Source organism: Narcine bancroftii, chromosome 8 (assembly GCF_036971445.1).
Source record: "Narcine bancroftii isolate sNarBan1 chromosome 8, sNarBan1.hap1, whole genome shotgun sequence".
Classification (NCBI taxonomy): Eukaryota; Metazoa; Chordata; class Chondrichthyes; order Torpediniformes; family Narcinidae; genus Narcine; species Narcine bancroftii.
In genome coordinates, this window is record NC_091476.1 from 7,056,695 (window position 1) to 7,079,958 (window position 23,264).

Sequence of the window (23,264 nt, forward strand, 5' to 3'; positions counted from 1 at the left end):
GATTCTACTGATGTTGAGTACATTGGCTCCAGTTTCCATCACCAACTTTTTTTTGTTGCTAGTCTGGTTTTATACGGACTTGAAAAAGGTGATCCTTTTGGAACAGATTTTGAATTACAAAATTCCTAAACCATTAATGTTGGATGTAAATGCTTGCAGATGAGTCCTTGAGTCCTTTTTTTTTGTACATTATAAAACTATGAAATCAAAAAGGGTTAATATGAGTGGATTATTATGGCAGTATATCCTTGAATTTTATTTATGTTGGTTCCTTTTGGCCCAAATGTTCTGGGGAACATTACACAGTCTGAGATTTCCTTTTGAGGATTTTGAGTATCAAATGTCCTGAAATTGTTCTTTGTAGTTGAATGTGATGCCTTGTTGCAAAATGTACATAAACCACATAGTCTTGGTGTGACCTCAACATCTTGGCAAATAACATTGGGTAACTTTTCTCTGAGATTTTGCTAAGTATTAAAACATTCCTGTTTAATAATTAAATTCAAGACTACTGGAAGTAAGCTGGATGTTAACAAGGAAATCTGGGAAATGGCTGTGTAATGTAATCTATGATTCTAACTACAGACTCTAAACAATCAGCTTAATTTCTGGTTTCTCTTTATAATTGAACGCTTTCCATGGTTGGATTCACATACATTTTCTTTGCTATTAAATCAGGAAAACTTAATGCTGCTTGGAAATGGATCATTGTACAATACTTAACCTCTGAACAGGTTGTTGTAGTTGGTTTGAGTTGATAAGCTTTTAGTATTGAATGTAGGTGAGTGTTTAAGTATGTCCAGTACAATTTTAAATTCTGAAGGCTTGCAAAAGAACTATGAACCTGCTTTACTAACCATTGCCTATCGATAACCGGCTTTATTTAAAATTGATCAACTCAGTTTCTTTGTAATAGACTTTGTTCCTAATGAAACACGATGCTGTTTTGGCTATTTGTCCACTTAATGTTTGAATAACAGAAGTAATTTGTGAGCAAAGATGTAATTTAAATTGTAATGTTGGTATAACAATTGTGCAAATAGATATTGATGGGTTGGGCTTGGTAGCTGTTGATATTCAGTCAAGACCCTACTATTAAACTGCCAATTTTTGATTTCCATCTCCTCCCCACCCCAAAATCCAGATTCTGTGTAAGTGGACTTCTAAAGACTAATAGGGGAAGCAAATCTGAGTCACCTGGCAGCACTTTGGATGGAAAGACCATTGCAGTTGTTAGTCTTGATGTTTGTCTTCAGGCCCTCTTATTGCTCTTTTACCTTTTCTGACTTAATTTACGTGACAATCCTGTTGACTGCATGGTACTGGATACTCCTGCATCAAATGTTTTTGCAGTAGCAAACTTCAGCAACACTATTTGTATTCTGGCCATTTAGCACTGAGGAATGTTTTTTTTAAGTTGTCTGAGGAAGGGTTAACAAATGTGATTTTTGCTGCTGTATTTGGACCAAATGGAGTGGGACACAAGGAAAACCTTAAACAATTTAGCGGCTGACGCAGTTCAGTCACCTAAATGATATTGATTCACTTTGAAATGAAACCTCTTTCTTGGATGCCACCATAACTTTTGAATTTCCTTTTGGGGGGAGGGGGGAGTTACTTTTCCTTTGGATTGAAATGTGTGAAGCCTGTTCCCCCCCCCATCTTTCAATAGCAAATTGAATTAATTTGCATATCACCCAAGCTTGGGGAATATCCTGTTACTAAGACTCTTGTAATTCTGTTATTTTTAATGTGTAGGCCCAAAAGGGGAATCGGAGTAAATGTTATTGATGATTTGGAGTAAAGGATTGACCTGCAAGGCAGGTAGGCAGCCTGAGCTGTTTGCAATTTGGAGATTTAGAACCCAGAACTTCCATTTTAAGGGTGAAGGGAAGAATCAAGAACACAATCAGTTGAATCTTTTGGCTCTGAGTTTGAGATGCCCACAATATTTAAGGACCAAATGAATTTAGACTATCTAGTATCATAGCTGGATGTGGATTAGTAATGGAAACAAATGCACTACTACATGATGACAGTTTAGTTTGTACTTTTAAGAGTACTAAACTAGCTATAAACTCTAACCTGCCTACGAATGGATACATACAATGTGCTCTACACTTGAAGACGGATTCTCTCAATGTTAGGGTGATGCTTTGGGAGAATCTTTGCCAAAGATCATTGCTAATTTAATCTATCTATTCCTCCAGAAACCAGAAATGAATCTGATTTGTTTTATTTAATGGGTAAACTGGCCTTGAAGCTGACAGTTGAATCTTGTATTCCGCATTATTGCCAATAATGTGTCCTTCTGGCCCATTCCACACTTTAAAGCAGAGTTTTCTGTAAATTCACTTTGTATTATTACATTGGTTTTATTTCGATGCCTGTTGTGTGTCACAGGGAAAGGATTACTCTTACCATGTTAAGCAGCTTTCTCTTGATCTGAACAAATGTGTCCACTTATTGCATTCATAATAAACCACTGTAAAATCACAATTTATGCTTGTCTTTATTTATATTACATGAATTGTAACAATGCATTTTTTTTTCTTTGAAACAGATATCATTTTGAGATGCTACAATTTGGCAGATTATCAGCATGTATGGTTAAGGTGAATTGCCCTTCCAATCAGAAAAATGTGCAATTGATCCTTCAAAGTACAAATCTTCTCCTGGTTTAGACTTTATGCTGCATATTATTTGTGGGCATCATAGATGGCATAACGGTTAGCACAACCAATCCCTTTACAGCACCAGTGATCAGGACCGGGGTTCGAATCCTGTGCTGTCTATAAGGAGTTTGTACGTTCTTGTGTCTGCGTGGGTTTTCCCCAGGGGCTCCAGTTAAAATTTAGAATTCTCTTTCACAGTTGACTCCATATAGCATCTAGTTTTAACTTGTAATTTAGCATTGTCAAAAATTTCTGCCACTACAGCTGGACTTCAAAAATAGATGAAGATTGAAGTCTATGCTGACGGTTGGGGAAGTGCAGTAATGATTTGAAATGCATCAAGATGTTAATACCTGCTGATATTAATGTACCTTGTGTTTTGTATTAGAACTGATTTTATAATATCTTGTTAATGCTCCAAAGCTATATTTCTCAATATGGTCTGTTTTGTTTACAGGTGATGCAGGAAGACTTATTATTGATGCAATCAAGTAATATGTAATATAAGGTGGTAAATTTGACAAAACATTCTCTATGTTCCTCGAAAAACAGATTCTATTGGTGATCTGGGAAGGGACTCTAGTTATTAGCATTTCACCTCTCCCATCCACCCTACTGGTGGTCTGTAGTAATTAAAGGAACACAAAATGGCCTGTGGATAGGGGTGGAGGGGGGGGGGGGGGGTGAACGGAGAAAGGTTAAGAAACAATGCCCTGAGACATGTTTTGCAATGAGTACATAAATGTCTTTTTTTAAACTGCAATTTACCTGGAAAATTGTTAATCTGGTATGTTTGGGACTTGATAATGGACTGTCAGATTTTTAGGATATTGTATGTTATTCCAATGAATATTTCTAAAAATGGGGCAGTGGTATAATTTTCCTATTCCTACTATTTTCATTATCTGTTTTCCCATCCTCTGATTCCCTTCTTTTGTGAAGTTCATGGTATGGTTTGGCAAAAACTAAAATTCAATAACCTCCATACAGTCATGGTTCACTTTCTGAAACCAGCTTCAATAGTTATCCAATTAATTACAAGGAGGGAGTGGGACTCTCTTTCCCCACCCCCGGAGTGTAGGAGGCTAATAGGGGAACAATATATTTATAAAATGAGGGGCTTAGATAAGATGTCCTTTTCCCACAATATGGTCCTCGAACAAATTTGAGCTGAAAGGGCTAAAATTCCTACATGTGTATGTCCATCAGAAACCTTAAATGCTACAACTGTATATATTTTAACCTTTACTCCTGGTAACCTATTCTAAGCTCCTGCAACTTTTTAAAAATGTATTTCCCAGAAACTTTTCACTCTACCTTAAACGGATGTCCTCTAGTGTACTTCTGCACTTTTTAATTAAACCTCTAACAGGTCATCTCTGCCTTCCAAGCCAGCCAACATGCTGGTAAATTGTTTCCACCTCTTTTTGTGAGATGACCAGAATTCCACACAATATTCCCAAATGTGACTTGACTGAAGTTTTGTACATCTGCAGTGTTACTTAATGCAAGGGTAGAAAATTTGGTTGCCATTGGAAAGTGGGCTTTAAAGTCTGTTTCTGTGTTGTAAAATGAACTGAGTTGATTGGAACAAATTCTTCATTCTGCTGGATGAGGTTGTGGCCAGCAGAGGGCATGATAACCAAACTTCCAGCAGCAGATGTGACAGTCCTGATGTGGGGTCTCACCCCAAAACATCAACCATCCTTCCACCTCTTTGGATGTCTGACCTACAGATTGCCTCTAGCAGTTTGTTCCAGATTACACCATCTTCAGTCTCTAGTAGAAACAATGGACAAAGAATTGAAATGTCTATTTGCTTTGGAGTGAAGGACTGATTCACTCATTGCTGGAGCAGGAATGTGCGATGTGTAACTTTGCATACTGCCAACTTGTAAGCTCTAGGTCACCATGCAAGTTACTGAAAACCATTTCTATAGCTTTTAATAGAAGAAACATTAAAAGGCCAAGATGAGAAGTGATAGAGACATCTGCGGCCTGGATCGGTGGCACCAGGAAATGCAGTTGCTAGTGTCCTAAATTAGTGGGGAAAATGGTAATTAATGGAGGCAATGATTCTCAGAGAGAGAAGGGGTGATAGGTGAAAACAGTAAAGTGTGAGCTGCATTTTGGGCAGTAGAGATTTGATAGCAAATGGGAGGGTTGCCTTAAACATTAATCACAACTAATGTCAAAATGAGGAATGGTTTGGCTTAAGTCTGAGATCTCTCTTCAGTTGATCATAAATTTATGTTTGAAGCATTTTCTGGTGGAAATTTAGAATAAATGAAATGTTTAATTTTATTGAACCATCCAATGGGGCCCCCTTTAATTGCCATTACAAAGTATATATCTATATAAATTATTAATATTAATTGGTTTTGGTTGCTTTGAAAATATGAATTAGAATTGCAAACTAACAAAGGTAATCGGGGAGCATTCTGTATGTATGAACCACAATGATCCAGGCATTTAAAGGTGTTTTTGGGGGAGGGGGGCGGTGGTGGTGGCTTTTTCTGTAAAGCCTTGTGTCACATTTGGGACATTAACACAAGTAGACCATGACTTTTTGATCATTCTCTCCCATACAATTGTGAATGATTCAAGAGCACACATCTGCAGAAAAGGTAAAGGAGAATTCTAAGTACAACTCAGGGGTGTAGGGGGAGGGGGAAGAAGAGAGATTTCCTTAAGATCAGTGTGATTATTCATGTGTAGAGCTGCAGGAGTACATGTTCCCATGGCCTGGCCTAGTACCCTTTAGGACATTGTAAGAAGCTAGGAAAGAAATTGCTGGGGCCATGGCAGAGATATTTGTATCATTTTTAGTGAATGAGGTACTGCAAGAACAAATTAGAGAACTACATGTGAGCCTAGCATCAGTGACAAGAATGTTACTGAGAGGTTGTGAGAGTTAGAATCTACCAACACTTTAAATGGGCAAGGACAGGTTGGGGTTGTCAGCATAGCTTGTGTGTGAAAAATAGTCTCCCAATTTTTCCTTTTTGAAATGGAGACATCTGTAAGGAGTTGGGATGTCATGTGGGTGAGGCTACATTTAGATTATTGTGAGAAGTTCTGGTCACCCAGCTGTAGGAAGGTTTTATTTCAAGCTGCAAGGGGTGCAGAAAAGATTCATGAGGATATTACTGGGACTGAAGACTTGAGTTACAAGGAGACAATGGATATGGTGGACACTTCCTGGTGCCACCGATCCAGGCTGCAGCAGTCTCTTAACTATCACTTCTCATCTTGTCCTTTCACTGTTTTCAGTAATTTGCATGGTAACCTGGAGCTTATGAGTTGTCAAATATCTAAAGTTACACATCCCAAGGTGTGTAAAGGGCTGAGGGGTGAACTTGGGAAAATATAAAATAATGAGAGACATGAATGATCAGCTTTTCCTCTATTGTAGGAAAATCTAAAACTAGAGGGCTTTGATTTAAAGCAGAGGTCTCAAATGGTCAATAAGTTCCAGGGGTTAAAATGGGGTTAATCAGGAGGAGATTGATGGAAAATGGCACCTCAGGCAGTGGTGGCTGCCATGTTGTATTTGGCTTTGGCCTTTGAATAAGTTGAGAGTGAACAGGAGGCTGGACTGAGCATAGAAGGAAGATGTGTTCTTTGTACCTTTGGTAGTTCCCCCTTCCAGTGCTATCACCGCCACCACCTCCTGTCCAGTACTTATGTTTGGCCCGCAAGATCATTTCAAAAATGTATTAGAGGTGGCCCGCTGGCCGCCGCGCCAGTATAGCGCATGCACAGTAATTCAACAAATCCCAGAATGCATTGGCGTCAGCCCGCTAATCGCCCCCACCTCCTCTGTTTGCGTCTCACCGTGGACTCTGGTTTTGGGGCCTGGCCGGTATCGGGGGAAGCCAAGGCCGCTTCCCAGCGCCCGGAACCGGAGGCCTCGGGCCTGACCTCGCCAGGACCGTTGCCCACTCCCCCTCCTTGCCGCAGGCCGACCCGCGACTCACGGTGACGGGGTCGCTGATCCGCCGAGATGCCGCCCTGCAGCGAGAGCCGATGCCCCCGCACTGTCGTTGTCCAACCCGATCGCCCGCAAACCCCGCCCTCCCGCATGCAGGCCTGAGTAAGGATTATGAACTTTAATCTCAGGATAAAACGATCTTCCAATAGTTTCATGTCACAGTGATAAATATATTCCTGGTTAAAAATGGTCCTGCACCTGGATACAAGCTCATTAGGCATAAAACTTGAAAAGTGTGTAAATCAAAGTATATCTGTACCAATGGAAAAAGGGCATGGCAAATAACCCTGCTAGAGTTCATGCCCACAATCAGTCACCCATTTGATTGTTTCAGGAATCATGTTATTCTCCCACATTCTCAATAGCCCTCAGATTTTACTATTCGACAGCACACTAGCAACTTTTGACAAATCCTCTATAGAGAAATATTATTTATTGAATATTTTATTTCTCATTTGTTAATGCTTCTGGAAAGAGTTTATCCAAAACCATTATTAAACATTTATTTTAATAAGAAAAAGTTTAACATTACATATGTTGAAAGAAGAGAAAACATGCAGATGTTGTTGAAAATTTTCAATAAATATTTAGTTCGGCCCTCAACTTAATCCAAGTTTTTAATTTTGGCCCTCCGTGAATTTGAGTTTGACGCCCCTGGTCTATAAGGTTGGAGACCCCTGTTTTAAAGTGTGGGAAAGAATTTAAAATGGACCTGGGGACCAACTTTTTCCACAGGATGGTGAGTCTATTGAATGAATTGCCATGTGCAACAGTGGAAGTGGGTACAAGTGACATTTGAAAGGCATTTTAGACCGTTACATGGATAGGAAATATTTGGAGGAATGTAGGACTAATTTAGATGGATGGTCTGGTTGGAAGACACGAGTTGGGCTGAAGGGTCTACATGTGTCGTGGGGAAGAAACTCCTTTGGTGTTGAGTGGTGCAACTAAACCTTGTGGATTCTTTTACTTACAAACACATTCCAGATTTGCTAAATTTCCCCTTTCAATTATCTATGTTGATTACTATTTTCAAAGGGCCCCACCTTTTGAGATCAGACTAACATCTGCAGTTCCCTTCTTTTAAATAATGGATTTAGGTTTGCTACCTTCCAATCTGTGGGAACTATTTCAGAGGATAGTTTATCAATCTCCAAAGCCACCTTTTCAAATCTTGCATGCTAACCATCCAGTCCTGGTAATTTTAGTAACTCCTGCCAATTTTTCAGCTCTTTGACTCACTGTTTTTTGATCCAGATTTTGGGTTTTCCAGCAATAAAGCCCTTGTTTTGGGCATAGAAACCACTCCACAGAATTTGCTCCTTGTGTAACTGATCTGATTTCATTCTGTATTCCCTGAACTATTTTCTTCCACAGATACACGCTTTATTTTGCATATTCCTAAAATGTTCCAGCTTTGTGTTCCAGTCCTATCTCTGTACTGCATTTAGTCAACCCATTTATTTTGACTTTGGCTGATAATCTGTCTACATTGTTATAGATCAACTGTGTGTGTGTTATAGATCAACTGTGTGTGTGTGATAGATCAACTGTGTGTGTGTGTGTGTGATAGATCAACTGTGTGTGTGTGTGTGTGATAGATCAATGTGTGTGTGTTCTGGTGTCCCTTTCTCACACTCTCTATTCTCCCCCTCCAACTTTCTGACTCGTTCTTTCCACCCGCAAGGGTCACTTGCGGTCAGTGAAGTGAAGTCCATTGGAACGAAGGTAAAAGTAACAAAAACCTACCCCAAGAATAACAGGCAGGACACTTGGAAAAGCAGTGACGGCAGGAAGCTTGTCAGAAATAAAACTTCTCACACATGAGTCTCTTTAAAACTGATGACACGACAAGCTTTATTTACAAGTCTGCAGAGTTGGACTCAACTGGTTTCTCACCAGTTAAGCCCCGATACATACAGTGCATTGATTTTTATACCTTTATTATTTGCCCTTCCCCTTCTTATTAATACTGTTTTAATTGGTTAGTATTACAAAAACATTCTAAGTATAACTGCATTATTAATTATCACGTTCGTTACGTACGCTGTGAACTCTACATTCACTGAATTCTGTTTCTCACACTTCTTATCAATCCTTTGTCTCCTGCATGTCTCTCACTATGACCATGAAAAGATAGGTTTAAAAAAACATATTCAGCAGCTCCTTCTGTCCTTGACTGCTAGTAAACTCTCTGTCCGTTCTGGCTTCCCTGTTTATGATTAATCATCACATTTTAACTTAAGTCTTTTTAACCTAAATTCTCTATATCACAATCCACCCCTTTCTCTCTTTAAAATGTGTTGAATATATGTATAGATATGAATGGGGATTCTAAGCTAGGGAAGAGAAATGTTTTATGATACATTAATCTCACGCTGAAATAAAAGTCTTACAGGGTCTCCCATCCCCCCTGGTTGCATAGCTTGTTCGACCATGGAAATCACCAGGCTGCGTAGACAGGGAATAATACAGGGCAAAATAAGTAGGAGGAATAAAATACCTCCGATGACCCACAAGAAGGTACGCCACCAGGTTCCTCCAAACCATTTGTCCATCCAATTAAATTGTGGGAAAGGATGCCAGGTTTGAACCGGTACATGGGACAATGTACGAATATTATCAGCGATTTTACGAATGGCTTTTCCATTATCATCAATCTGTAAGCAGCAGTTAGTCAAATTAAGTTTGCCACATACACCTCCTTCCGTGGCTAGGAGATAGTCTAGGGCTAGACGGTTCTGATATATAGCAGAGCGCATTTGACCTTGCTGGTATGCAAGTAATTGCAGGGCTATAGCTGTTTGATTTGTAACAATTTCAAGCACTGCTTGTAAGCGAATTATGCGATTCAACATATATATAGGAGTACGATAACCCCAAGATCCATCTTGAGCCCATGTAGCGGGACCATAATATTGAATTATGCGCTCTGGAGGCCAATCATCTCTCCATTCTCCCAAATGTACCGTGGTAGAGCGGGGTTCACGATGTAATGTATCAAAGACCTTCACGCCTAATTTATGACCGTGATCGTGGGGTAGAAGGAAAAATTCTGGGCGGATTATTCCTAGGAAACAAGTTCCACTCCACTGTGAGGGAAGACGAGTATAAGCTTTATTACCACATACCCAGAATAATCCATTTGGGGATACTCCATACCCCCTTTCCCAAACTCTTTTAAGAACAGGATTTGATTGGTATGGTCCTGTGATGGTGGAAGTGGTACAATTCCAAAATTGAATACTGCTATTAGACAGGGGTAGGCAATTAGTTTTAAAAACAGTGGATAAGAACCAAGTCTGAGGTTTAGGAAACCAAGTGAAAACACCAGGCGAAATGCGAATCCATACAGCCTTGCAGGGACTTTCTCCTACTGGGTATTTGCCGGCTCGTGAGAGACAATAAAAACCAGAGGGGACGTTAGAGAGAGAGACCAGGTTTCTCTTGATCTCGTTCGGTTAGTTGTCCAAATGCGGGAAATCATGGTCAATGAATTGAGAGGTTCTCCCCACCAAGGCCATTGTTCTGACATCCGTGGACCCCCGCAGACCCAACAATTAGTTACATTAAAAGTTCCTGCAATTTTAGTTGCCAGATCTACAAAAAGGTTATCTCCCCCAATTACATTACCGAAACTTACATGGTTATTTGGATGGACTCGAACTAAGTCCGGCTGTCTTAAAGGGACAGGCAATTTCGAGTGTGGAGTGTAACTTCTCATTGGAACAGTACGTTGGTGTATGCAAAACCAGAGTCCATCAGGGCATGGTGGGCTTGAGTCACCTTTCCAACCGTTAAGAGGGAAAGGAGTGGTATTAGGAATCTGTATATAATGACCCATATTATTTCCTTCTTTTTCCACACAAGGGGTATATGGATGTTGGGTGGTATTTTCTGCCCAACATTTCTCAGGAACTGAGGTATGGGAAATGAAATTACCTTCCTTTCTTCCCCAAATGTGGTCCTGAAACAGGACCACTGTATCTCTGCATTTCTTACATTTCACACCTGATAAAGACATAGGCAAACTAAGAAAAATCAAAGAACATAACAATAACATTGTGAATTAAGTCTTTTTGCGAAATCGTAAGGTAAGAGGTTTTTCTCCAGGAATACAAGTCCAATCTGAGTTCGTATCAGGGTCCTGTGGCGCCTCTACAGGTCCCTTAAATCTGGATGCGTGTGTCCACCCCTTCTCTCTTGTTCGTGCTGCAGCTTCTGTAGTTAAGAGAACTTGGTATGGACCTTCCCACTGGGGCTGGAGTTTTTCAGTCTTCCAGGTCTTGATAAGAATCCAGTCTCCTGGTTCCACTTTGTGTAAAGAAAAGTCTAGTGGCGGTGTTTGTGCCAATAGTCCTCTCTTTCGTAAATCTGTAAGAGAGCGTGACAGTGCCTGTAAATAGTTCCTAACAAATATATCCCCTTCCCCCAAGGTGGGACACCCCTCAACTGTACTCCAGAAGGGAAGCCCAAACATCATTTCATAAGGGGACAGCCCTACATCTTTTCGTGGGGCAGTACGAATTCTCAATAAGGCTAGGGGCAGACACTTTATCCAAGGCATTTTAGTTTCCACCATTAACTTTGTCAATTGGATTTTTAGTGTTCCATTCATACGCTCGACCTTCCCTGAGCTTTGTGGATGCCAAGGGGTATGTAATTTCCAAGAGACCTGTAATGCATCACAAATCAATTGCTGGATTTTTGAAGAAAAATGTGGACCCCTGTCTGAGTCTATAGAATCCATTATACCATATCTGGGGATTATCTGCTCTAGGAGGAGGCGAGCTACTGTAGAGGCTGTAGTATTTATTGTTGGGAAGGCTTCTACCCATCGGGTAAAGTGATCTATTATCACCAACAGATATTTCCATCTTTGAACTTGAGGTAACTCTGTGAAGTCGATCTGGATACGTTGAAAAGGGCGTATGGCTAATGGTTGACCTCCCATGGTCCCTGTCCTCATTATCTTCTTATTAATTTTTGTGCATAGGTAACAATTTTGCACCTCTTGTTGGGCCAAGGTGTAGATTCCCTTACACACATATTCTCGAAGCACTGTGTCACATAAGGCTTGGGTGCCCCAGTGGCTCTGTTGATGCAGGTGTTTTAAAATATTGCGAGTTATTTCTTTATTTAGAACAATTCTTCCATCTGGTGTTTTCCATGTTCCATCAGGTAACTGGCTTGCGCCCAGCTGATCCATGTTCTTTTCTTCTTTAGCAGTGAAAATGGGAGCTGTCTTTATGCCTTGCCTTATTGGGATTAAAGTCAGCAAACGGACTTCTTGTTGCATGGCTGCTCTTTTGGCTTCTTCATCAGCCAGTCTGTTTCCAATTGCTGTCGGGTTATCTCCCCTTTGATGGCTTGGTATGTAGACCACTGCTATTTCTTGGGGTAATGTTAAGGCTTCTAGAGTCAGAGTAATCATCTGTTCGTGTGCCAATTCCTTTCCTCTTGATGTAATTAGACCACGCTCCTTCCAGATCTTACCAAAGGTATGCACTACTCCGTATGCGTATTTGGAATCTGTGTAAATCGTTCCAATTTTCTTTGCCAGTATTTTGAGGGCTCTCTGCAAGGCATATAGTTCACAGGATTGTGCTGACCAGCTTCCGGGTAGTCTCGTGGATTCTACTACTTTCCAAGTATTTCCTTCTATTATAGCATACCCATTTCTTCTCATTCCGTCAACACATCTGGCGGAGCCATCAATGTAGAATTCATATCCTTCTCCCAGCGGAGTATCGCAAAGGTCTTCTCGGGTCTTGGTCTGAAGATCTGTCAACTCGACACAGTCATGCTCCACCTCTTTCTCTGTTTCACTGCCGTATAAAAATTGAGCTGGGTTGCAGCTATTAATTTTTGCAAACTGTAAATCTTCTCCAACCATTAAAATGGTTTCATACTTTAATATGCGAGAATCAGTCAGCCATCGATGGGCAGTTTGTGTTAATAAAACACTCACAGAATGGGAGGTGTACACAGTCATCTTTCCTCCAAAAGTAAGTTTACGTGCTTCCTCTACCAACAGAGCAGCAGCCGCTACTCCCTGGATACACGTCGGCCATCCGCGAGACACTGGGTCCATCATTTTGGAAAGGAAAGCTACTGGGTGTCGCTGACCGCCTTTTTCTTGTGTTAAAACTCCCACAGCTGTTCCTTGGTTATGAGTGACAAATAGCTGGAAGGGCTGTTTTAAAGAGGGCAGAGTGAGCACTGGGGCTCGTGTTAGGCGATGTTTCAAGTCCTCGAACCATCCCTCCTCCTCCTGGGTCCATTTCAATGGATAGTCATTTTCATTTGTCAGTTTATCATACATAAACTTCACCAAAACTGAGTAGTCCTCTATCCATAACCTACAGTATCCTAAGAGTCCCAGGAATTGTCTTATTTCCTTCTTATTACGGGGTAAAGGCATTCTAGTGATTCCCGCAATTCGTTCAGGGGTAATCCGTTTCTGTCCTTTACTTATCTGGTGTCCCAGATATATCACAGTTTTCTCAACAAACTGTAACTTGTTTCTGGACACTCGTAGACCCTTTTTCCCCAGATAATTCAAGAGTCTAATGGTCTCTCTCCTCATTTCTTGTTCCTTGGGTCCTGATAATAGTAAATCATCCACATACTGCATTAGTTGGGAATCATCAGATTGTGGATAGTCCATCAGGATTTGTTCTAGCATTTGTCCAAACAGGTTTGGAGATTCAGTGAACCCTTGGGGCAATACAGTCCACCGAAACTGTCTCCGTCTACCTGTCCATGGATTTTCCCATTCAAACGCAAACATATCTCTACTTTCCTCTTCTAACGGACAAGTCCAGAAGGCATCCTTCAAGTCGATAACACTAAACCACTCATGGTCTGGGGGAATCCGACTCATAATAGTATAGGGATTAGGCACCACTGGGTGGCGGGTCTGAACAATAGCATTCAAACTTCTTAGATCCTGAACTAGGCGATAGGATCCATCTGACTTTTTTACTGGGAGTATAGGGGTGTTACAAGGTGACATGCATTCTTCTAATAGTCCGTCTCGTATTAAAGTCTCAATTACCGGCTGTAGCCCTTTTCTCCCTTCCAAAGAAATAGGATACTGACGTTTCCTTACCGGCTGATGACCTGGTATTAATGTGACATGTAAAGGTGGGATGTCCAGACCTCCTCGATTTCCCTCCTTATACCAGACTCTCTCGTCAATCTGCCGTTCATCCTCTTCCTTTAAAGCGCAGAGGTGGACTCGCACTTCTCCGTCCACAGGGAGAGCACCCAAACCTAGGAGAGCCTGTAAGTCCCTTCCTAGGAGGTTAAATCCAGCCGAAGGTAATAACAAGAGGTCTTGTACCCCTTCTCTTTCTTCCAGTTTCACTGTTACTTGGGGAATTATTGATACCATTCTGGGAGCTCCTTCTATCCCAGAAATTGTCAAATTACTTTTTATAGGCTCAGTTCCGATTGGCACAGTTATTACACTACTTCGTTCCGCTCCTGAGTCCACCATAAACACCACCTCTTCTCCCTTGGGACCAATTTTTAGTTTTACCAGGGGTTCCCTCTTATATTTGGTCCCTAACATTTGGAACCCCTGACACCCCTAATCTTCTTCCATAAGTTCGAGGGCACGCAATTCCCTCTTGTATCGGGGGCATTCCCTCTTAAAGTGTCCTTCCTCATTGCAGTAATAGCACTTAACGAATCTCCGGGGTCTTCCCTCTCTTGGATATTTTGGATTGTTTAGAGGAAGGTTTTGTTTTCTTTCCCCTCTGGATTCAGCATTCATCTGTCGGATAGTCTGTACCATAACCTTTGTCGCCTTCTTTTGATCTTCTTCTTCTCTCTGCACATATACTTTTTGTGCCTTTTTTAACAGTTCACTTAGGGGTTTTTCACTCCAGTCCTCCTCCTTTTCTAGTTTCTTTCTAATGTCTTGCCATGATTTGGAAACAAATTCAATTCGAATAAGCTGTTCACCCATTGGTGTACTAGGGTCCACACCAGCATACTGTTGGACATTCTTTCTCACCCTCTCCAAAAAATCAGTTGGGGACTCGTCTTTCCCCTGGTGGTTCCCAAATGCCTTGGTAAAATTGTGACCCTTTGGCACAGCCTCCCGTATCCCTTTAATTGTCCACTCTCTATATTGTCTCATACTTGCCAATCCCTCGGGTGTTCGTTTGTCCCACCTGGGTTCATTTAGGGGATATTTTTGTTCATGGGGTCTAGGGTCCCCAGGTTGTTCATATTCCCACATGAGGAGGGCAGCCCGTCGAATCATCTGCCTCTCCTGGGGTGAAAATAATGTTCCCATTATTGCCTGCATCTCTTCCCACGTATATGTGTTCGGTCCCAAGAATTGGTCAAGCTGTTCAGCCAGTCCTATAGGATCTTCCAATAACTTTTTCATTTCTTTCTTAAATCCCCGCACCTCTGTACTAGTTAGGGGAACATTCACATATCCCGTTCCCCCTCCCGGTCCTCCCATAGGGACTTCTCTCAGGGGATTTAGGTTTATTGAAAACTTTGATGGTCCTGGACCAGTCTGGGATCTTGTCCAGGGTCGGTTTACCGGTGGAAGTTTAGGGTCCGACTCCCTTAATTCATCCTTTTTATCCCGGCCCCCTTGGGGGCAATCAGATTCATCACCTTTCCCCTCCGGTAATAAGCTTTCCTCGGGCGCAGTAGGCACCGGGGGAATATAAGGAGGGGGAAGGTTGTCCAGAGGTTCCCATTTCTTTTCTCCTGCCACTCTCAATTTAAAACATTCTGTTAAGGATCCTGGCCAGGGAACCCAACAAAATGCATATGCTGACTCTTCTTGATTCACCTTTGGTCTCGAATTTACATATATGTTTAATGTTTGTCTAACCCAATCCTCATCAGATCCAAATTTTCGGCCACCAGACCGAGGAACCTTTAATAGGTTGTTTTGACCAAAGGAGACAATATTGGACCATCTTTTTCTTGTTTTTGTCCCGATATCTATTACTATCCCAATTTTCAAACATTCTCCCCAAAGGGCTGTCAAGGGGTACTCCCAGGAATTGTCCTGAATTTTCAGACGAGCCCTTAGATTTTGATCCTCCCATTTTCCCACCTAGATCTGTTTATCGTTGCTGAGGACCCTCTCGCTCTGGACCCTACTCCCTTCCTCTCAGACGCCTCGTCGGAGGTGCTGTCCCTCCTTCGGTTACCGCTGAGGTTTTCCTGGGGTCGACCCCTCTCTTCTCGGCACTTCGTCGGAGGTGCTGTCCCTCCTTCGGTTACCGCCGAGGTTTCCCTGGGGTCTATCCTAGAGTCCCGCGACAGGGTCCTCACACCACGACAAAAGATCTATACTTAATCTATTCCGTTAGGTTTTTATCCAAACAGGTGTATCCCGTTACACCTGTTACCCAATCCCCACACCACAATCGTAAGTCGTCACTTACCGGTGTCTTCCCGGGGATTGAACCGTCACCCTTCTCCTCTCCGTCTTGTCGTGTCACCCTGTCCGGATACCACTCGCTCAAGCCGCCCGAAGCGACGAGCAAGGGACTAGGAGCCGCTGAACTCAGCGGGGTGCACCGCCTCCGATGTCCCTCTTCTCGCCTCCCCTCACGGCCGGAGTGTAGATCCCGGACGAGCCCCCATTTGTCAGAAATAAAACTTCTCACACATGAGTCTCTTTAAAACTGATGACACGACAAGCTTTATTTACAAGTCTGCAGAGTTGGACTCAACTGGTTTCTCACCAGTTAAGCCCCGATACATACAGTGCATTGATTTTTATACCTTTATTATTTGCCCTTCCCCTTCTTATTAATACTGTTTTAATTGGTTAGTATTACAAAAACATTCTAAGTATAACTGCATTATTAATTATCACGTTCGTTACGTACGCTGCGAACTCTACATTCACTGAATTCTGTTTCTCACCCTTCTTATCAATCCTTTGTCTCCTGCATGTCTCTCACTATGACCATGAAAAGATAGGTTTAAAAAAACATATTCAGCAGCTCCTTCTGTCCTTGACTGCTAGTAAACTCTCTGTCCGTTCTGGCTTCCCTGTTTCTGATTAATCATCACATTTTAACTTAAGTCTTTTTAACCTAAATTCTCTATATCACAAAGCTGGTAACGAAGGCTCAACCAGTGAAGGTCACGCATTAGATGTTTTCCAAGGTTCGTGGCTGTGTAACTAAACAAAAAGCAAGGTTTAAAGTGGGGAGGGGAATAAATAACTGGGCTGGAAGTCGGGAGTGTTGACGGAAACTGCCCATTGAAACAAACGCTGCTGAGAGAATTGGATGTAACGGTTCACCTTGTTCCTACCAGTTCTGCTTTAGAAGAGAATCGGACACAAGGGAGGGGGGAGAATCGGGGGGGGGGGGGGGGGGGAAGAAGGAGAGGAAAGCGGTTCAGCCCCAAAGGGGTGCGCGCACAGGGGCGGAGTCCGGCCGCTCCCCAAGGGCGGGGGCAGAGTGATGGGCTCCGGCGGGGCTGCCGGCGAGTGAGGGGAAGGCATCGCGTTCGCTTCCTGTTGGGAAACGTTCCGAGGGGCTGAGCTTTGCTCGGCCGAGATCCCGCCAACGTTGTCCCGAGTTGAAGTGGGGCCAGAGGCGGGGCTGAGCTGCCCGGCCAGGGATTTGCTTTCTGAGCGGCTGATTGATTGGACGAGAGGGGGGGGGGGGGGGGATTTGCACCTGATGCTCCCCACGGGGAGCGACCCTCGGTCAGCCCATTGACTGCAGGAGTTCGGCGGTGGTCGGAGAGCATCCGTCGGGTTGCGACATGACACTGGAGGGAAGCCCAACGCCGAGCCTCTAACCCTCTCCGGCTTGGCCAGAGGATCGAAGGCTCCCTCCCCCCGAGCAGACGGGCACCAGGGCGATGTCGGGGTCTGCTGACGGCAGCGAGGGGAGGCAAGGGCAAGTGTTGGACGGGCCGGAGCGCGGGGAGAGCCCGCCGCCCGCTCGCCAGCCCGGCGACCGAGTGCCCGACGGGGGGTTCGGCTGGGTCGTGGTGTTCGCGGCCACCTGGTGCAATGGGACCATCTTCGGCATCCAGAACTCCTTCGGCATCCTCTTTCTGATGTTCTTGAAGGAGTGCGAAGACCAGAACGACCAGGCTTTAGAGTTTAAGACGGGTGAGTGCGCTCCCAACACCTTAACCCCCCCCCCCATGTTCTGTCATGAAACTCTCCCCCCCCCCCCACCCCCCCCCCACCCCCCCCACCTTCTTAATTCTTCAGATGGGCGAAAAGTTTATGCAAAGTCTGAGCATCAACTGGAGCAAAAGCCCGATCTGCTGGACGAACTCGGCGGGTCGAGCAGCATCACTTGGGTGGGGGAGGGAGGGGGGGGGGTGGTGGGGGAGGGAGGGGGGGGGGTGGTGGGGGAGGGAGGGGGGGGGTGGTGGGGGAGGGAGGGGGGGGGTGGTGGGGGAGGGAGGGGGGGGGTGGTGGGGGAGGGAGGGGGGGGGGTGGTGGGGGAGGGAGGGGGGTGGTGGGGAGAGAACGGCCAACGTTTGAATCCCCACCCACCCAGGAAACGGCCGACCTTCCTTGTCCCACTGATGCTGCTCGAGGGTCGAGTTCCTCCAGCAAGACTGTGCTGGAATGACCTGGCCCCTGCGGGTGGTCTCCGGACTTTCCTGCATCCCTGCAGGGTCACGCTTGGTTGAATCTGCAACCCTTGTAGCTGGTATCGAGACCCTTGCCTCCTATCGCATCTTTAACGTCGTTCTTTGGCATGTTCCACGTGTGTCACCGTGAAGGCCTGGCTCATTTCCAAATTGCCAAAAGACATTCGTCCCCCCCTTTATATAATTGGGGGAAAAAAAACTTTCATTGCTAGTTTTCATAATCCATCTGTCCTTTTTTTGTGCTGGCTTTGTGATTCTTTGGAACATTGAGAAAAACCTGTAAAAGTAAATTTCCCACTGCTCTTGGTAACTTTGTATAAATTTTAGTTGGATGCCTTCCTTTATTTAAGAAAAATAGAGGGTTATGGGGCAGTGAGGGTTTAGTACTTTAATAGGAGGGGATATAAGGGTCAGCACAACCTTGAGGGCTGAAGGGCCTGTACCGTGCTGTATCCAGGACTGGCTCTCCCCACCTTTTAACAGGAACATACTTTTGTTCAGCAATTTGAAAAATCTCTTGGAAAGTCTTCCATCATTTCTTCAAATGCCCCACCATATAACCTGGGTTCCATTCTTACATGCATTGTGGATGCTAGCCATTTCCTCTCTCATCTTGCTGTTTTTAGATTGAACTACTGCACCCTTACTTTTCAAGAGGATCCCTAACTACAGGATCATTCTGACTGCACATATTTAAGATAGCATGTTCCCTTGTAGATTCAGTGACATGATGTTCAACAAAACTCACAAAGGCATTGTACAAACTCCAGGACTTCCTTGACCAACTTGATTTGCCTAATCTATGTGCAAGTTCAAGCCCCCCCCCCCCATGACAACTGCTGTTCCATTCTTACATGCATCAGCTATTTCTTGGTTTATTGTCTGTAATGTTATTATTTGAAGCTGATAAACAACTCCCATCAGTGATTTCCCCTTCCCCCCCCTTTACTATTTCTAATCTCTGCTCCTTAGATCATGTATTGTCTCATTGCCCTGATCTCATCTTTAATTAAGAGTAGTACCCCCCCCCATCTTCCTGCCTATCCTTCCATATGATCTGATATCCTTGGATATTTAATTCCTAGTCATCTCCATCCTGCAATCACATTTCTGTAATGACCACTAAATCATAGCCCTTTTTATTGATTTGTGCCAGTTCACTAATCTTGTTTCTGATACTGTGGGCCTTCAGATAAAATATCCTTGCATTCATTGTTCTTAGTGAATCTAGGAATTTTTTTTGCATTTCACTTCTCTTACTTTTGCTTTGGTTTCTGGATTGCTTCCTTTTTCTGCCTGGACTACCAACCACCTTCCTTCCCACCCCCACCCCCCCCCCCCCCCAACCTGGCCATATTTGTTTAAATGCTCCCCAATTGCATTAGCAAACAATCCCCCAAGGTCACTGATCCTGGACTTGCCTGGGTGTAGACTGGTCTGTATTGATCCCACCACCTCCAGAACAGGGTCCAATATCCCAGGGACTGGAAACTCTCCTTTGTGTACTCAGTGGCATATTTAATGTCACCAGGAAAGAAATGAGGTATGAGGGGCAAATAAGGGGATTCAATTAGAACAGGTATGAATTCTGACATTTTCTTGGTGATGATATCTTCACAAGACAGGAACCCATATGATGCAGTTTAATGCAATTATATGGCTGTGAACACCTTGTAATTTCTCAGTAGCATTGGTGGAAGTGCAACCAGTCGAGAACCCTACTGGCTTTGAGCCCTAGTCAGAGCGTTCATTTGCATTTCAGGAAATTTTAAGATATCCACCAGTTCTCTAAAATTGTCAAATTCTGGACAAACTTTACAGTCCATTATTACATCTGATGCTGGGTAAAAGAAATGTGGGGGGGGGGGGGGGGGGGAGGGGGGAGACGAGATGAGACGATAGTGGGGTTCACATATAACTTCATCGTTGCTTGGCAAATAATCAATACATTTCTATTGGCTTTCCACATTGTATTGGTTGTGTTTGAACTGATGCTATTTTCCCTTGTGAAATTTTGATTCTTTGGAGTTGCGTCGTATGACAAATAATTCAAATTCATTTAACCACAAGATATCTTTCTTGGGTTTATCATTTTTTTAAGGGGAGTTTTAAAATGTGGAGCCAATTTTTTTCCCCTGGCTATTGAGATAATGCATTCTTGATCTTGTCTGTTAATAAATTACGGTAATAAAATGTCCCACTTGTATGGAATGTGTAAATATAATTTCTTTGATTGGAATACTGGTTTGCAGTTGTCATTGTTAAGTTATTGATTGTTGCAGAGCGAAGGAAGATGAGTTGTGCTTGAATAGATGTAAGTTACCACCATATATCTTGTGTTTTAGAACTCAGAAATGGGAAAAAATAGCCCCTCAAGTTGATACTAGCTCAGAACATTCTGCCTGCCCTTATTCTCCTACCACCCATCTATTAACCTACCGACTTCAACCAAGATAAGGGTTTAAATGGAACACATTGTAGTGTCTTTATTACCTTGTTATGCCAATTTAATTGGGTTTGCAACAAACTATTAACTAACGTCAATGGATCTCAAAGCCAGGAAAAGATACTGCTGATTTTCCAGATACGTGATTTCCTGTCAGGGGTTTGAAACAATTGTTTAACAATTAGTGGATTTATGTTTAACGCGAATGGTTATCACAATGAAGGAAGCTTGTGTTTCAAATTGATTTACTTTGTCATCGAGATGAAGAGAATCTTTTTTCCCCCCCACACTAATCATGTGTTTAAAGTTATTACGTGTATTGAAAGCACTTCCTTATTAATTTTAGAACTTGTTTCCAAATATGCTCAGGTTCTCCCTTCATTTCTGTGCACATTAAAGGAAAATAGGGAGAGGTAAGCCTTGAGTGTTCTCACATGGACTGACGAATGCAGACATGTGAAATTTACCTCACTGTTATTGAAAAATGTTGCTGTTCTTTAAAATGCAAAGTGAATACAAGCACGTCATTATTTGAATAATGTGCATGATCTGAGCTTTTTTTCTTTTAATGTGAATGTAACTGAATAGCTATTACTTCAAGGTTTCAGTCTTGGGTCATTCGAGAAGTCTCACCTCCAAGAAGTTGTCTTCCACGAGATGTTGGATAACTGATATTAATGATCCTACAATAGGATTTTGAGGAGTGATGGAGCCAGTCTCCTCGTATCTTTGGAATCCTTTATCGTACAATCAATGCATTAAAATTGATTATTTAGTTGTTTGAAATAAAATCACCTCACAAAGTTAATACCTTTCATCAAAATTCTGAAAAGTCAGAAAGAAAACCTCTCCTAAGTTCAGAACAAGGCTGGGACAAAGTAGCTTGTGGATACCGTTAGATGATTTAAAAAGGTGAAATAAGTGGCAATGGGACGAATAAAGAGAAAAGATTGATCTAAAGTTACAACTCTGAGATTTCTCAAACACTGAAACAGTTCAGAGGTACCTGAATTTTTGAATTCTGACTGGTTTTTCAAGGTATTTTGGAAGTACTTAATCGTACTGTCACATGGAGAATAGTTTATGTAACTGACGCACAAAGTTTCTGTCTCCCTCACAGATGCCAGCCAATTTCCAGTATTCTGCTTTTTCAATGTAATTCCATAATTATTTGCCGCATTAAGCAAAAGACCAATTAATTTTCCAATGAAATCCTTCATGCTTTCAGTGGGCTCATAAGGGAGATTTATTTATTTATTTTTGTTGCTGTGGGGTGACACTAAAAATGGAGCTGATGTAGACATTTGTTCAAAAGGATGCTGAAAATAAAAAGAATGACTACTGAGGCATTCAGTAGCTATCGTTTAAAGTAAAGCATTTTTATTTTAAATATAGGCAGACATAATGCAAATATGAATGAACAGGTTTTTGTCTTTCACCAGAAATAATTTATACTTAAATGTTTTGGGCCAAGCACAAGGGTTACAGTGAAATCAGCTGCAGTTAGAACAAGCTCTTCGCATCTCTTGAAGAGGTTATTTGCTTAATCCAATTAAGTTGAATTGTGTTTCTGGTGAACAGCGCCATAAGATTTTGAAACAGTAATAATGGAATTACTTTGAAATGGAAATATTATTATCTGAAAAATGAATTCTGTACAAGTTCTTTTTTCACCTCAGGATAAATCATTCCTTGCTTTTAATTGATTGCTTTTTTTTCATGAATGGGCATCTAGTTGCTTTGTCATTGATTCATTTGGCAAAGAAACAGGCCCTTCTGCCCTTCAAGACTATGCTGGTCATCATGCAATCATTTACCCTAATCCTGCGTTATACACATCATGTACATCAGCTCTCTCCAGATCCTATCTTAATTGACTTGGGCTTTTAAAATAGTAAAACTTCCTCATCTCTACTTAGCAGGTTGCTCAAGTGTCAGCCATTTTGGTGTGTCTGGGGCAAAAAGTCAGACAGAATATGTAAGGGTGGCAGGTGAAGTGGGAGGTTATGTTTTTTAATAATCATTAGGTAAATTTTTTTAAGTTGTTGGTGATCTTTGAACATGGGTCTCTGGATAGTTGATCCAGGCCTCTGAATTATCAACATAGCAAGTTAAATACCATCCCACTTGTGGCAGACAAAGCTTTTAAAATAGCTAATCTTCACAAGGGGCATAAATCCAAGAAGGTTTTGTATTGAAGCCCACAGAGGTATTATGGCCACACATTATTTTTGATCACAATTTTCTTTGCCTTCTGCAGGTCTTGCCATATATTTCAAGACCTGGGGAGAAAGAGAGTGTTTAGAGGAGTAGCTGGAGGAAATTGCATGGTCACAGAGAGAATGTGTAAATTCCACACTGACAGTGCCTGAAGTCCAGATGTCTCTGGCACCGCTGTGCCACCTTGAAAGGTTGCTGGATCTTCCAATCTAATCTTGGGTCATCTAACGTTGAAATCTTTAACCAAGCTTTTTTTTTTCAATCTTGATCTGTCTACTGGAGATGAACTACTGGTTCACTCTCC

At 42.5% G+C, this 23,264-nt stretch overlaps 2 protein-coding genes and 1 long non-coding RNA gene across 13 annotated transcripts in view; 2 read left to right on the top strand and 1 right to left on the bottom strand.

The window, feature by feature from the left end:
- Nucleotides 1–7,240, top strand: part of LOC138740319 (sorting nexin-12) — a 34,919-nt gene extending 27,679 nt beyond the window's left edge. For 2 of the 5 annotated variants that reach the window (XM_069892805.1, XM_069892806.1), the window contains exon 5: nt 1,145–2,499. In XM_069892805.1, the coding sequence (XP_069748906.1) occupies nt 1,145–1,174 (30 nt within the window). In that variant the 3' untranslated portion in view covers nt 1,175–2,499. Of the gene's footprint in view, nt 1; nt 2,500–2,563; nt 2,616–3,132 lie in introns of those variants that run through there. The other 3 variants (XR_011342822.1, XM_069892807.1, XM_069892804.1) reach the window with 3 other exon arrangements.
- LOC138740320 (uncharacterized) overlaps nt 1–8,468 on the bottom strand; it is a 33,716-nt gene extending 25,248 nt beyond the window's left edge. Inside the window, exon 1 of the long non-coding RNA XR_011342823.1 lies at nt 8,419–8,468. This is a non-coding gene — a long non-coding RNA (uncharacterized lncRNA). The remainder of the gene's footprint in view (nt 1–8,418) is intronic.
- An 8,607-nt stretch (nt 8,469–17,075) lies between these two features.
- Nucleotides 17,076–23,264, top strand: part of LOC138740315 (monocarboxylate transporter 8-like) — a 119,378-nt gene continuing 113,189 nt past the window's right edge. For 2 of the 7 annotated variants that reach the window (XM_069892787.1, XM_069892786.1), the window contains exon 1: nt 17,079–17,797. In XM_069892787.1, coding sequence (XP_069748888.1) covers nt 17,542–17,797 — 256 coding nt within the window. In that variant the 5' untranslated portion in view covers nt 17,079–17,541. Of the gene's footprint in view, nt 17,798–23,020; nt 23,152–23,264 lie in introns of those variants that run through there. The other 5 variants (XM_069892784.1, XM_069892790.1, XM_069892785.1 and 2 more) reach the window with 5 other exon arrangements.